We start from the raw sequence: 15,533 nt of genomic DNA, 5'->3' as shown, positions 1-15,533 counted from the left end.
AAAAAGGAGGGGACTTGTCAGTCGATTCTGGTTCTTCCTGGCTTAGCACTGACGATTTGTAAAAGTTTGAATTGACCAGGGTGCAACGCCGGTGTTTGGGACAATTCTTCTGGTGTTAATTGCTTCTCCAAGCTCGTTGTTGAATTTTTTGCATTGGTTAGGAATTAGAATGAAGGATTTCCCTTCCTGCTTTGGAGAAAGTGGAGTTCAGGTCTCCGATTCCACGTCGGGGGCCAGCAAAACTGCTCAAAATCTAGTGACTTGCCTTTACCAAGCTCAACTCTTTGGCCGGTCTTGTGTGATCATTGTTACATGGAGCAAGAATCTGATGGGGCAAGGCTTGAGCATCGAGATCGACGATTCGACCAACCAATGCCTCTGCAAGGTGGAAATTAAGCCACGGGTGTTCTCCAAGAGAAAGGGCTGCAGGTCCATGGAGGTGAAGGATAGCAAGATAGTTGTTTTCTGGGATCTCTCTGCTGCCAAATTTGGATTTAGCCCGGAGCCTCTTGAAGATTTCTACATTGCGGCGATCTGCGATAACAAGATGATCCTCCAGCTCGGAGATCTCTCAAAAGAAGCTTACCGGAAGACTAGCACGCGTCCTCCTTCAAATGCAGTGTTCATCGCGAAGAAGGCCCATATATATGGAAAGAAGACATATTCAACAAAGGCACAATTCTGTGATAATGGCCGATTCCATGAAGTTGACATAGAGTGCGATACTGTAGGGCTCACGGATCCCTGCCTGGAGATCAGTGTCGATCAGAAACGGGTGATGCAGGTGAAGAGACTTGCATGGAAATTCCGTGGCAATCAGACTATCCTTGTTGACGGGCTTCCCGTTGAAGTATTTTGGGATGTTCATAGCTGGCTTTTCGGTGCTCCTGGTCCTAGTCCTTCGGCGAGTGCTGTCTTCATGTTTCGAACTTGCCTTTCATCTGAAAGATTGTTGCCATGGTCTCAAGGGCTTGGTTTTTCATTGACTTTGTATGCTTGGAAAAATGAATAGTGCACGCATGCGAAGCTTTTTGTTCTTCAGCATCTCACAAGAACTCGCCCATCATTCTCACCACTTGACTCATCTCCGCCGTGCACAACATCGCAATCTTCACCATTCCCCTGATCTCCTCTTCCTGCAGTTCTCCGTCATCCATTTCCTTATCCGTCGCCACTTCCAGCATCATCATCCCGAAGCTGAAGACGTCGGACTCCAGCTCCGGCGCCCGGTACCTCTGACTCGCTGCAGCAACCGCCGCCAAGGTCCCTCGGTCAGAGAAGTAGCCTGAAGGGTCGCCCGGCGAGCAGCGGATGTTGGCGGCGAAGCGCATGATCCCCCACTCGGCAACGCACCCGTTGCCCTGCTCATCGATTAGAATGTTTGAAGGCTTCCAGGTTGGCGTGCACTGGCGGGTACCTCGTCGGAAACTTGTGGATGAACGCAAGTCCGTCGCCGGCAGTCACCAGAATCCGCTTCCGGCTGGCCCAATCTAGCGTTCTTCCAGTAGCTGAAGCATTGATCGGGTTCAAATCGTGCATAAAAATCGAATCTTTGAAAGGATTAATTAGCGTGTTACTGTCTCTCTGCAACAGGGTTTGAAGGTTTCCGTTGGGCATGTAGTCGTAGACGAGCAGCTTCTCCTCATGAGCATCGCAAAATGCCCTCAGGCTCACCAGATTGGGATGCCGCACCCTCCCGATGATACGCATCTGGCGATCGAATACCTTGCCGCCGTGCGCAGCCAGAAAATGCACAGCGCTCAGCCGCTTGACGGCGACTATGATGCCGTCCTCGAGGACTGCTTTGTAGGTGCTTCCAGAAAGCCCCTTTCCGAGCACTTCTGCCGACGCCTTCAGAAGGCAGTCCAGCCGCAGATCAGCCCTTTCTCCTTCTCCTTCGACTCCGCAATCTCGATCTCCTCGGCGCTGCCCAGGGATTTCAACAGTTTCTTCCTCAACCACAGGTACATACCGACGATCACCGCCACGCCGATCGCTATCACAAGCAAATCTCCGACTCCGAACGCTAAGAGAACGGTAAGCCCGGCCTTTGTTAGGGATCTCAATCTGGATATGTGTTCATAGGAGGAATTGGGGGAAGGGGAGGAAACTGGAGACGTTTCAGCTAACACGAGATCCCGCCCCCACAATCGGGCAGCGTAGAACCGCAGAGGCCAGGGTTTTGATCGAAATACGAGATCGGGAACTCCGACAGCGGGCCGGCAATCTCCCCCGTCAATCGGTTCCTCGACACGTCGAAATCTCTAATCCTCCCAAACCGAAGCCCCTCTAACCCGCCGGTAAATCGATTGTGCTCGACTCGGAAGGAGGCCAAGAAAGGAAGCGCCGCGTCGAGAGCGCCACTGAGTGGGTTGTGGGAGAGATGGAGATGCTTCAACCTAGCGTTCCTGTAGTGGGTCAGAGCAGGGAGGGTGCCGGACAGCGCATTGTTTCTGAGGCTAGGGCGCGGAAGTGAGAAAGTCGGAGAAGGACCGCATTGCCATCTCCGACGGATGACCTGAAAGAGAGGAGGAGGCCGGCATCATCACCGGCGGCGCCGGCCACATTGAGGGCGACGAAGGCGAAATAGACGAGCATCGGTGACATACTTCAATTCCAACCAAAAGACTTAGGCAGCAAGAAGAGCACTGCCCCTATATATAGAGAGAGGGAAGAGTTTGGCGGGAAGGGTTGTGATTGGTGGGCATTCGAAAAGGAATTATTAATAAAATAGGCCAAGAAGAAGGCACAAGGGGAAAAGAGCTGGGCGCGGAGGCATTTCGATGGAGTGTTTAAAGTGATAGGGTTCAAAAGGAAGAGTTAAAGAGCTGAGCTGGAGGTGCTGGACGAGTGCAACTTGTAAGGGATTGAACGGTGGTACAATGGGAAGTGTAATCAAAAGATGTTGGACGTCTGAGCTGGAGTGCATTTCTCGATTTATCCTGATGGTCAGCGGAAAATTTTCGTGGAACTGGATCGGTCACCTCCAGAGTTAGTCAATGAAACTACTTGAGATTTATCATCGAATGGTCATAATTGAGGTCGAATTAAAAATTGTGGAATAAATTTCATTAGGAACTTTCAATTAGGGGTTTAGTGCTCCAAATAGTTTTAAAGATCATTTATAAGGATCCTTTTATGGAGAAATATAAAATATATGACATGCATGAAGGTTTATTCAGCAACGTAAACAACACGCAAATCTAACGAACATAATCAGTCATCGTGAAACAGAGTGACGTTGTACTCGACGACGGCGTCGCCGGTGGTGAAGTTGGCGGAGTACGTCCGCAGCAAGGCAAACCCCCTCGCCATACGGAACTTTCCCCGGCCGCCGACCACGGCCAGCTCGCGGTCCCCCTGCTCCAGTGCGGGATTCTGCGAGAACACGCTGAAGGAGCTGCCGTTGAACGGCCCCGCCGTAAAGCCGTAGTCCAGCCCCATCACGAGGATCAGAGACCGCCGCGACGCCAACATGTAGAAGCCCCGCGCGTATCCCACCACCGGCGAGTCCGCCTCGGGGCCCTCCGTCAGCGGGTCGTCGACGGCGAAGACGTCGCCGAAGACGCCGAGGCCTTCGTCGCTGCGGCCGGGGGCGGAGGCGACGAGGACGGCGCTGGGGTCGGAGCCGCTGATGGTGTCGTGGAAGAAGAAGTGGAGGTTGGTGGTGACGACCGTGGCTTCCGTGGACTGGTGGAAGCATTGAGCCGCCATGAAGGCGAGAAGAACTAGAAAGGGAGCTGCTCCTCTGCCTCTTCTCGCCATTGCCATCTCCAACCTTACCTTGTTGATTTCTTTGATTAGCAGAAAATCCGTGATTATATAAAAGAGATGCAAGACAAATTTAGAAAAATAATGTGAGAGGAGGAGATTTTGTGGGATTAGCAAGTGGCAATTTATGGAAATGTAGATTCGATTAGGGTTATAAAAGGCAAAAATTGGTTGAAAAAATTGAAGGCTTTTCCTATTCTTGCACGGAAACAAATTATTGCTTTAGTCTGATATGGAAGCCTTAAAATCTTTGAACAAAAGATTTGGAAGAAAATATATGGTTTCTTCTTTCGGTTATACGTTAAGATGATCATAGACCTGAAAGTATACCTGATTGTATAATTTAAGGCACTAATATTACCTCTTTAACATGGTGACGGAGCAAAGTTGGGTAGGCTTTGGCCGCTTGGGTGTATTGATTTTTTAAGGTAGCAATTTGAAGCAAAGGAGGAAATAAATTTATAACCGTTGGAACGCCACCGTTATAATAATCATTATAAAGAATTTTTATGGGAAGCGCAATGGATGGACGTCTGTTGATCACTGTGTGCACTTTTCGATTTATCTTGATGGTCAATGGAAAATTTTCGTAGGACCAGATCGATCATCCCAGAAATGATTAATGGGGCTAACTGTGATTTTTTTTTTATTATTATAAAGAATTTTAGCCCCCTATACAATAGAGCACGGTGTGGTGACAAATGTTTGAGGGTTTGAATAACTAATAATATTGGAACATCACATTTTTCTTATAAGAGAAATGTGAATTTAGAGAAGGTGAAACATGAGAGGATAAAGTAGTAGCTTTTTCGTTGGAATAATTTAGGGTAAAATGGTATTTTTAAAGTCGAAGCTAATTTAAATATTCATTGGCAAATTATTTTATTTGAAATATTGAAGATATTTAAGGTATTTTTATATTTTGTTTTTAGGATTTTAATCAACGCAACTGCTTTATAGTTTAACTTTTTTGATGCCGGATCCAATACATGGGCCGGGACCCGCGAGCACAACCTGACCTGCGGAACATGTCAAACCCGACCAATTCTTATCACCGTACGGCCGCTGTGGAATATATCTATATAGCATATTTGTAGAATCTGAATTATAGTATCGCACAATATTATGATCTAATCACTCATGAATTATGTAGAATTATTTTTTATTATGGAATCAAAGTATGGTTGATGGGATCAATAGAATCGAAACAACATCAATATGATCGATACAATCCTACATTACAATGAATGAAGTGAATGTTCTTGAGTTGAATACGATTATATTGTGTTAGTATAAATTCTATAATCTTTATTATTGAGTATTTAAATCACTAATTAATTTAAATTTTAGATTAAATTATTAATTAATTTAAATTTATATATATAATAATATCATCTCAAATGTTTATATATAAATAAAATTATTAATCTATACATATAAAAAATAATATTTTTAGATAGTTTTATAATTACTAATTATGTATCATAAAATTTTAAAAATTATTATTAAAATTCAATTCGAATCAATAAGACTAGAGGTAAATAAAAATTCAGTTAAATTGAATAAACTGATCGAACCGACCGAATTAAAAGATTCGATTCGGTTATTTTAGAATTTCAGTTATTTTTTCTTAAAAAATCGATTAATTCGGTTAATTCGATTTGATTTTGGTTTTAAAATTTCTTATTCGGTTAAACCGAATAAACTGAATTATTCAAATTAGAAAAAAATAATTTATAACTTTTAAATAAATAAATTTATAAATCTTTAATTAATTAGTAAAATTTTTATAATATTTAAAAAATTTGATTAATTCGATTAATTTAATTTTTAACCGAATTAATCGATAAAATATCAGTTCAATTTATTTAATTTTTATTAAAAAATTTGATTGATTTTTAAAAAATTTAATTTAATTTAATTTAATTTTAATCGAATACTTAGTACTAAATTAGACACCAACTCTTATTTATATGGGATCACGATCTTAAGAACTCGACATAACTTTTGTAATATTGTCTTATTTCGAGGGCGAAAGAGTAAGTAACGTCTGCCTTTGTACAATCTGTTACTGGTTGTAAGTAATATATAACCTTGGCCGAGTCTCCAAAACATACGCGCGCGAATACACCCTCCCTCAATCCGCTAATTAGGGTTTCTTTTTTCTCGTCCGTCCTTCCCATCTCGCCATTTGTGGCGTCTTGCCTCTCTCTCTCTCTTCCTCGCTGCTTTCTATCGAGGTATCTCCCCCCTTCCGATTCGTAATACCGCCATCTCCGAGAAGAGAGCAAAAAGTTCCTATTTTGTTGTCCGTGTTCTTCTTTTCCTCATCAAAAGATCTGTTTTTTTTTTGCCCCTTGTTACCTTCGTCGATGTTCTGAAAGGTGTACGATTGTTATATATATTTGTTTTGCAGGAAAACACAATTTGGGGTTGATGATCGGCAGCTCTACTTAGATCTCTTGCTCAATTGACAGTACAAGTTTTTCCCTTTTATTTGTTTTCTCAACCATGCGCTCTTCATGGGCTGATGCAGTCGCGAACGCCGAGAGCTCGGCGGCCGCAGCAGATACTGCCCCTCGTCGAACTAACTCCTACGTCCCCCCTCATCTTCGTAACCGGTCGCAAGCTTCAGAGGCCCCTGCGGTTGCGAACGGTCCTGCCGCTAGATTGCCTTCTGCTTTTCCTCCACAAGCATCTACTGGAAGCCGCTGGGGTGCCGCTCCTTCCCGTGATATAGGTCGTTCTGGCGCTGGTGGTGGCCGAGGTGGTGGTGGTGGTGGTTGGAACACCAGAGGTGGAGGTTGGGACCGCAGGGAGCAGGAAGCAAATCCATTTGCCAATGAGGAGGAAACCCACGAAGCTGTTTTTGATGATTCGGAGAACACTGGCATCAATTTTGATGCTTATGAGGACATTCCGGTTGAGACTAGCGGTGATAATGTGCCCCCACCTGTGAACACATTCGCAGAGATCGATTTGGGGGAAGGGTTAAACCAGAACATTAGGAGGTGCAAGTATGTGAAGCCAACCCCAGTCCAGCGCCACGCCATCCCGATTTCCGTTGCTGGTAGGGACCTGATGGCCTGTGCTCAGACTGGGTCTGGAAAGACAGCTGCTTTCTGCTTTCCAATAATCAGTGGGATCATGAGAGGATCACCTTCACAACGGCAAAGAGGCTCTAGGACAGTTTATCCCATTGCTTTGATTTTGTCACCTACTCGAGAGCTCTCTATCCAAGTATGTTAACTTGAGAACTTAAATCATGTTTTGTTGGCAGTTGTTTTCTTTCCTGATTTCATCCCTAATCCTTGACTTCCACATTTTTTGGCAATCGATGATTATCTGCCATAGATACATGAGGAAGCCAGAAAGTTCTCTTATCAAACTGGTGTAAGGGTTGTTGTTGCCTATGGTGGTGCTCCAATTCATCAGCAGGTTCTCATTCTGTTTCCCTGACCTCATTATGTCTTTGAAATACAAAATTCTATTAGCACAAACTTGACATCGTTGAGGTAAGGAGACCATTGATGATATACACAGCTCATTGACGTTCTGAGCAATTGATTTATTTGAAGGAAAAGTACCTTGATATTTGAAGGCCACAAATATGTGATTGTGATTTATACCTACTGTGAAAATCAAGCTAGTTAGTACAGTAGGATCCTTTCAATTTTATAATTGTTTAGGTATAATAGGTCCTATTGCATGAACTTTGTGCCTTTGATCAAGTGCTGTTGTTGGTATATAGATTTATTGTAAAGTATGGAATTGTATGATTTTTTCTGAATTTTTTCCCTACTTTTTTTTTAGAAGTAAGCTGCCTTTTTTGCATCAGATTTTGCAGTTGATAAGTGTTATACTTTTATATGGTTATAATTGAGGTTACAGATTTAGTTCCACAGGGTCTATAAAGCTGTGAGGATTACTTCAGACAGAGTCCTATGTCAATTGCTATAGTTATCTTCGCATGGGAATAATAATTCAATATTTCACTTTCAACTAGTGTTTGTGTGGGATCTCTCATGGGCTTAGATTTTCATCATCTATCACATCAAGTGAGGCTTAAGTTTGATGTGAAAGTGTGACTTTTGTTCTTCACCATTGTAAATCCCTAATTTTCTTTCATCCCCTTGATTTTTTTTCTCTTCATAATGATGAATGTCTTTGCCATGTCAATGAGATCACAAATTACTTTGACAACACCTAAAAAGTACTGACTTTTACACGAACCAAAGGCTAGTGTGCCCATATAAGGCATGCCCTTTTGAGCATTAATCTTGTCCCTGAAGGTCCATCCTAGAGCTCAGAGGAAGTTGGGCCTCAACCCAAATATGACCCACTTATAAGAGAAACAGGTTTGAGGAAAAACTGAGGGCACTTCAATAAAAGGGATTCTGTGCTTAAAAAGATAGAGGTCTGGATTAAGAAAGAAGACTCATGACTGGAAAAAGCTGGGTGATAGCAGTTAACAAATAGAGGGGAAATTATCTATATCTCTTTAGGTGATATGTCAGAATTGCAATATTTATTATTATTTTTTTATATCAAGTTGATGTGTCAATAAATTCTACTCCATCATATCTCCTGCATTGCCGTGGTTTAATATGAGACTAGCCTTTACCTGTCTCTTCCAATATCTCTCTTCTCATTAAGTATTCTCGATTTTCAATGTTTACAATATTGTTTTGTGCTTGATTTTGGATCTCCATCTGGAATAGTACAATTTTGGTACCATGACGATGATATGCTGACACTTGGAATTCATCAAACGAGCATTTTGACATAAACTCAAATCAGCTACAAATCAGTTATAATCCTGCAATTACACTTTGCTTACCTTTATTATATCTAAATATATGGCTATTAACAGTTAAAAGTTATTTGGATTAAAATTCAAGAGCAACAAGCTACATAAATATTGCATCATAGTTTGGATTAAAAAATTATTTGGATAAAATTCAAGACAACACTTCAAAATTAATTTGTTTGCAGATGCTCCTTTCTGATATCCACTTGTGAATTTGTGTGGAGCAACATAACTACATACGTAACATCATTGTTTTCCACTGTGTATACATACCTTACCATATCCTGTTGTCCTTCCTCTAGCTTAGCTGTATAATTGTTGTTATATTGTATGTAATGTGAATTCCATGTATCACTTCTTTTTTCCCTAGGTGTGTCCCTGTAATTTTCCGGAGAACTACCATTTTGTTGAAAAGGAAATACTGCATATTTTATTCACTAAATGTTTCTTTGGTGTCCTGTTGCCCATGTTCTATCTTAGGTGTAAAACTGTTATTATATTGTATGTAATGTGAATTCCATGTATCACTGCCGTTTTTTTCCCTAGGTGTATCCATGTAGTTTTCCTGAGGACTACCTTTTTGTTGAAAAAGAAATACTGCATCCTTTATTCAGTAATGTTGCTTTGTCATCTTTGTAGAGTACAAAATGTTTGTATTATATGCTACCTTACTAGTATCAAGTTGCCTTTTATATTACAGTTTCATTTCTGGACCTCAAAAATATTTTGATCAATTTTATGCACTCACTAGCTTATCTCTGCAAGTTGCAACATGCCATGCAGATGGTTGTTTTCATTACCCAAACCATGTTGTATAGTTTTTGGCCTATTGTTGAGTATACATCATTGCCTGCTTAATAATGAGCCAAATGTTCAATGTTGTTTCTATTTACTCAGAATTTAAAATGTTCATTCATTATCTTGGTCACTGCCATTCATTACCTTTCCCTTCTGTTCAAGGTTGCTACTTGCTTGAGTATCACAGTACTATCAGATGCGTATTTTCTATTTGTTCATTTATCCTTTCAATCCTCGATGCATTTATGCCTCTTATGAACAACATTTGTGAACTAGATTAGCAATTGTATATCATATTTTATGCTGGAATTTGTTTTTCTTTAATGGAATACTAGTTTACAGAATATTCTTTTGCCAGTTGCGGGACTTGGAGAGAGGGGTTGACATTCTTGTGGCAACTCCAGGTCGTTTAGTAGATTTGCTCGAGAGGGCTAGAGTGTCATTACAAAATATTAGATATTTAGCATTGGATGAAGCAGATAGAATGCTTGATATGGGTTTTGAGCCGCAAATTAGGAGAATTGTGGAGCAAATGGATATGCCTCCACCAGGTCAGCGGCAGACAATGCTGTTTAGTGCTACATTTCCAAAGGAGATACAGGTTGGTCATAAATGTCAAACAGTGTATTATTTGATGTTTTGTTTCATTTTATTTGTAAAATCACTTTATGTAGTCGTTTTCTTATTTTTTTTGATTAAATGACATGCTAAAACTCCCTTTTCTGTTTCTGAATTCTTGCAATATAAAAGCATAATGTAAAGCTACATGTGATTTTCAACAGACGCATGCTGCTTTTACAATATTCATGTCATATATAATTGATATTTTAACTATTATATTTTGCCTAATTTTTTATGACTAGATGCCCCACATGCTTTGCGACACTATATTATAAATTGGAATAGAAATTGTCCCAATTATGATAGACAATGACAGTGTTTAGTTGTTTAATACCATGACCAATGAAGAGGTGAACTAGGTAGACTTGATCAGAACTTATTCTTCATAATCAGTGTTAGAATGATCTTGAGATGTGATAGTGTTGATTACAGTAATTACAAGGTCTAGTATTTTCAATAGGTTCAAGACATTTGTTTATAGTTTTTAAGTCGTGTGTGTGTTTTAGTTGTTGCAATCTCAATCTGTTTTCCCTAGCAAGAAGTACAGGCTCAATTTTGTGAGATTGACAAGCTTTATGCATATCATCTTTGTTTACTTATGAATTTTTAGTGGTTGTTCCATGTGTTTTTTTCTCTTCAATTTGATACCTTTTTTTACATAACCACTTTTTGTATTGTGTATAAAATGACATGTAAATTATTCTCATATGCAGAGATTGGCCTCTGACTTCCTTTACAATTACATCTTTCTGGCTGTTGGAAGGGTTGGCTCCAGTACTGATTTAATTGTCCAGAGAGTTGAATTTGTTTCAGATTCAGACAAAAGAAGCTACCTCATGGACCTTCTTCATGCCCAAAGAGCTAATGAAACCCCTGGCAAGGTTCAACCTCGTTCGTACCTTATTAGTTTTCTGCCTTTATGCTGATGATTGCTTTCTAAATTTAGCAAAAAGAGAAAACTAATAAAAATTGCATTCTGTTCATGCAAATAAATTTTTTTTTTGGTGGGGTGTCGCAGGAATTCTTTTCATTAATCAGAATAACTGATAGAATTGTCTCTTCCCTGCAGCAAGCCTTGACTTTAGTCTTTGTGGAGACAAAGAAAGGAGCTGATTCACTGGAACATTGGTTGTGTATGAATGGGTTTCCGGCAACCACCATTCATGGTGATAGAACACAGCAGGTGATTTGCCTTCATTGTGGTTTTAGATGGATGCTCCATCCTATGGTTGTTTTAACCAATACAAAGGATACTAGGCTTGTGTACTCATGATAAGAACCAGTCTAATATGTAGCTGAAAGTTTGGAGTAATTATGGTTTTAGGCATTTCTTTAAATAACATATTTATGCTTAAAACTCTCATTTTATTGAATAATTTGGTTGTTTTTTGCGCATATTTCAGTATAAAAGTCCCACTTGAGGTACTGACATAGTTTGTGGACCTGTTAAGCTTCTTTAATATGGTTTAGAGTGTCTATCCATTGTGTGTCATTGAACCCTTGCTGCTATGCCAGCAGTTCACATATCCTAAACCCGAAAAGAACTAAAAGAAAAAGTACCTAACATCAGTTAAAAGAAAAAATATCTACCAAACAGGATAGTGTGCTACTTTTGTCACAGTTGGTTCATGCTGGTACTTTCATATTATGTTAATTTAGATCATTCTGAAGTTTGACATGGTTTGAAATTCACTCTGTGGAAAGAAAAAATATCTACCAAACAGGATAGTGTGCTACTTTTGTCACAGTTGGTACATGCTGGTACTTTCATATTATGTTAATTGAGATCATTCTGAAGTATGAAATGGTTTGAAATTCACTTTGTGAAATTAGTTAAAACAATATGATGATTTTCATGCAGATAACAGCACCCATAGTCACATTAAGACCAAATTTATGTTGTAGATTAACCTCTACTTCCTGATCGTCAGTGTGTAACAGACTCAAATGCTATTTTTCCTGAAGATGAGTGTTTTTGGAAACACTCTATGATAGATCTTAGCTTTTAAGTGAGTCAGGTCGCAAGAACCCCTCCACAGAAGTTTACAAGTCTACTTTTGGCTTTGATTGTGTTGTAGAGAATGCATTATGCAATAGGTTTGGCCTGGTCATCCCAGGCAGTATTGATCAGTCCTTGCAAATCTCATTAATTTAGGAAAAGATTATATGATAAGCCTATCTTTCCTACATGTTGCGCAAGTTTGATTAGATGTGAATTGTTGGTGGCTATTATATTCCGCTTAAAAATTTGCTTCATGTTCCTTTTTGTTTGGTGTGATATTAGCAGCAAATTGAATTGAAATCAGCTAATTATTTTGAGGTAACTAGGGTGGTGGATGGAGATTGTCTGCTGCCTTTAGAATTATGATTGATGCACTTATATATGGATAATGAGTTTGATATATGATGGCTTTTAAGTATCGAACTATTACTGCAGTAAGGTGATTTGGTTTTATATTGCTTTACCTTACCTCTAGATTGATTATTCTACCCCTTCATCTCCCAACTACATCTGTACAATGAATCAACCTTTTTCCTGTTGAAATCAATTATTTCTTTCCATGTTTGATTTAATTTCATTGATTTAGTTCTGATTCCCACAGCAAGTAGATGGAATTACAAATATATATGCAGGTCCAACTGTTAATTAATGATTTTACTCGTTTAAATGTTTGTTTGATGTGAAATTATGGCAAATATGTAGAATTTCTAACAGTTCTATGATGTATTGTGTTGAATTTCTGACAGTTTATCCATGTGATCTCATAGGAAAGGGAGCAGGCTCTTCGATCCTTTAAAAGCGGTGTGACTCCTATCTTAGTCGCAACGGATGTTGCTGCTCGTGGGCTTGATATTCCCCATGTGGCACATGTTATCAACTTCGACCTCCCCAATGATATCGACGACTACGTGCACCGTATCGGAAGAACTGGGAGAGCAGGAAAGACTGGATTGGCTACTGCATTTTTCAACGAGAGCAATATATCCCTGGCCAAGTCATTGTCAGAGCTTATGCAGGAAGCTAACCAGGAGGTGCCACAATGGCTTTCCCGATACGCAGCAGCTCGTCCCTATGGCGGCGGCGGCGGCGGCGGCGGCGGTGGCAGAAACCGACGAGGTGGTGGACCCCGATTTGGTGGTCGTGACTTTCGCAGGGATTCTAATTTTAGCAGGGGCGGGGGAGGCGGTGATCATGGTGGATCTGGACAAGGTGGTGGGTATAGCAGTGCAGGTTTTGCTAGCGCTTGGGATTAGCAGACACCCCCATTCAACACCGAACAAATCGGTATTAAACCTTCTCATCAATATAATTTTTGCTAGCTCGCATAGACGAAATTAATAGCAATACCCTGTTTTAACCCCCATTTTCTCATTTTGCAACCTCTTTAGCTCTCTGAGGTTTGAATATTTGCTTAAATATTTCGCGACACGCATTGACGGTGGCGACCGACAAACTATTGGGTCTTTCTTCTTCAAGTACACTCGGGTTAGGTTTGATCTTCGCCTGCTTCTATCTTGGCATGCTGTTTTAGTCTTATTCTAGTCGGATGTAAATGTGTAATATGGTTCTCGTTCAAGTTTTGAAAATATTCAATTAGGCTTTCGAAAAGCAGGGAAGAAGAGCAAAGGATTTCTGAGTCAGCCAAGTGAAACCTTTCATGTTATTTTCCAAGCTTACAATTACTTTTATGTTAGTTTTGAGCATGCAACAGTTTACTTATTAACAGATGATTATTTGTTAGTTTCGATTCCATTGATCATTATCGACATATCTAATCTGGATGCTCAACTGTTATCGATTATTTGTCAAGAAACTAACTGTCGATCGATCATGTGGAAATAGGCTCGAACTTAATTTACCTGCGCTTGTTTCTGTCCGGTCTGCTTCTCTAAAACAAGAAATCCATAAAATTGAATTAAAACTAATAATCCAATTTGCATTAAGTTGAAATGTTTAAAATGAAATTTAAAATAAAAATATGCCTCCTGAAATATTTCTAAATGCAAGTTATTTTATGAGCTCAAATTTTAAATTAGATTATATAATTACCCTTCGATTTACGAAGTACAGGTTTTTAACTTAAATATGATGCATTCTTCAACCAACTAATTTTGGACGTGCTACTAAAATATTGTTAGTGTTAAATTATATTTGTAATTTTGCATTTCACTACGTTTTTATTTAGTATAAACAATTTACTAGTCTGCGTTTAGAAAAATTGAAGTACAAAATATTTCAGTGCTTTATTTATTATACTTAGTCAATGATTCAATTTTTTAAAAATATTTTATATTAAAATTTTAATATGTTTTCCAATACAAAGCGAACTTTGTTATTTCGGAATACTAGACATTGCAAAATATTATGTGCAAACTGAGACATTGAAAAGTTCGGTTAATAATGTTATTTCAGAGTACTAGATTAATATATTTTTTAATATTAGATATTAAAATTTCAGTTAATTTGATTGAAAATTTAATTAATTAATATTTTATCAGTTTTATTTGGTTAACTTTTATTGAAAAGTTTGATAATTCGATTAGTTAAAAAAATTTTAATTTATTCAATTTTGATTGAATCAGTATATTTTTGAATCGATTGTTTGTCATCTTATGTAAAATGTGGAATCTGACGGCCCCACATGATCGGTCCCACGATCATTTGTGAGGAGGTAAATCGAGAAACTGCAGTTGGTCACGACGCAGGAGGGTATTGCCTGACTTCGTCAGGATTCGAACCCTTGTCCTCTTCTGCAAGTCTGTTACGTTGTAATCAACTTAGCTATGTCTCAGGGGCGTTGAAAATGATGACGAATGCAAATGCGAAAATGGAGAGATTTTTCCATTAGATTTTTGTAAATAAAAGTTATTATTAAATTTAATAGAATAAATTTTATATTATTTTTTTATCTTAAAAGTTAAGACATTAGATTTTTGTCATTCACAAATATCAAAAAGAAATAAAGTCATTAGATTATTATAATTTAAAAGAATATTAGAAAATAAAATAGTTATTAGTAATGTTGATTTTTAAAAATCAATATTATTAGATTATTATAATTTAAAAGAATATTATAAAATAAAATAGTTATTAGTAATGTTGATTTTTAAAAATCAATATTAAAATCTAGAAGGAGAGAGAGGAGTCTGTGTAACTCATTCTTACTTTGCTTGTCCTGATCTTTTTTTTTTTCAGCATTTTTTAATTTTTGATATCACCAAAACACTCTTAATGTTAAATAAATAAAAGTTATTATTAAATTTATTAGAATAAATTTTATATTAAAAATATTTTTATTTTAAAAATTATAAAACTTTAGTGGGTTTGGTTAGTTTGAATTTTTTTAATTTATTCGATTTCAATTAAATTAATTTGATCGATTAAATTTATTAGAAAAACCAATTCGCATACCCAAATCTCTCTCCCTTTTCTCTACCACCGGAGGGCCGACGATCGGTGGGCCCCTCTCTGACAAATTGGGACACCCACACTGCCGTCATAAATATTAGTCGTTGCCGTCCCACCACACCA

At 38.7% G+C, this 15,533-nt stretch overlaps 3 protein-coding genes and 1 pseudogene across 3 annotated transcripts; 2 read left to right on the top strand and 2 right to left on the bottom strand.

Annotated features, from left to right (window-relative positions):
• Nucleotides 1-169: 169 nt before the first annotated feature.
• Nucleotides 170-1,012, top strand: LOC141842127 (uncharacterized). The gene has a single exon (XM_074730344.1). The coding sequence runs from the start codon at nt 170-172 to the stop codon at nt 1,010-1,012; it is 843 nt and encodes a 280-aa protein (XP_074586445.1).
• A 34-nt stretch (nt 1,013-1,046) lies between these two features.
• On the bottom strand, nt 1,047-2,598 carry LOC141837406 (putative leucine-rich repeat receptor-like protein kinase At1g68400; annotated as a pseudogene).
• Nucleotides 2,599-3,216: 618 nt separating this feature from the next.
• Nucleotides 3,217-3,765, bottom strand: LOC141837812 (dirigent protein 4). Its single transcript, XM_074725185.1, has one exon. It carries the CDS (start codon nt 3,763-3,765, stop codon nt 3,217-3,219), a length of 549 nt encoding a protein of 182 aa, XP_074581286.1.
• Nucleotides 3,766-5,899: 2,134 nt separating this feature from the next.
• On the top strand, nt 5,900-13,754 carry LOC141838514 (DEAD-box ATP-dependent RNA helicase 52B-like). Its single transcript, XM_074726020.1, has 8 exons — nt 5,900-6,011; nt 6,188-7,011; nt 7,126-7,209; nt 9,738-9,980; nt 10,714-10,881; nt 11,070-11,183; nt 12,770-13,286; nt 13,391-13,754. The coding sequence occupies exons 2-7, from the start codon at nt 6,283-6,285 to the stop codon at nt 13,253-13,255; spliced, it is 1,824 nt and encodes a 607-aa protein (XP_074582121.1). The 5' UTR covers nt 5,900-6,011; nt 6,188-6,282; the 3' UTR covers nt 13,256-13,286; nt 13,391-13,754.
• The last annotated feature ends 1,779 nt before the right edge of the window (nt 13,755-15,533 follow it).

The sequence above is a fragment of the Curcuma longa genome, chromosome 11, assembly GCF_044706935.1.
Source record: "Curcuma longa cultivar G26 ecotype Majalengka, Jawa Barat chromosome 11, ITB_CL_G26_1.1, whole genome shotgun sequence".
Lineage (NCBI taxonomy): Eukaryota > Viridiplantae > Streptophyta > Magnoliopsida > Zingiberales > Zingiberaceae > Curcuma > Curcuma longa.
Note: the sequence above shows the minus strand (reverse complement) of the source record. Positions and strands in the feature narration are given on the sequence as shown.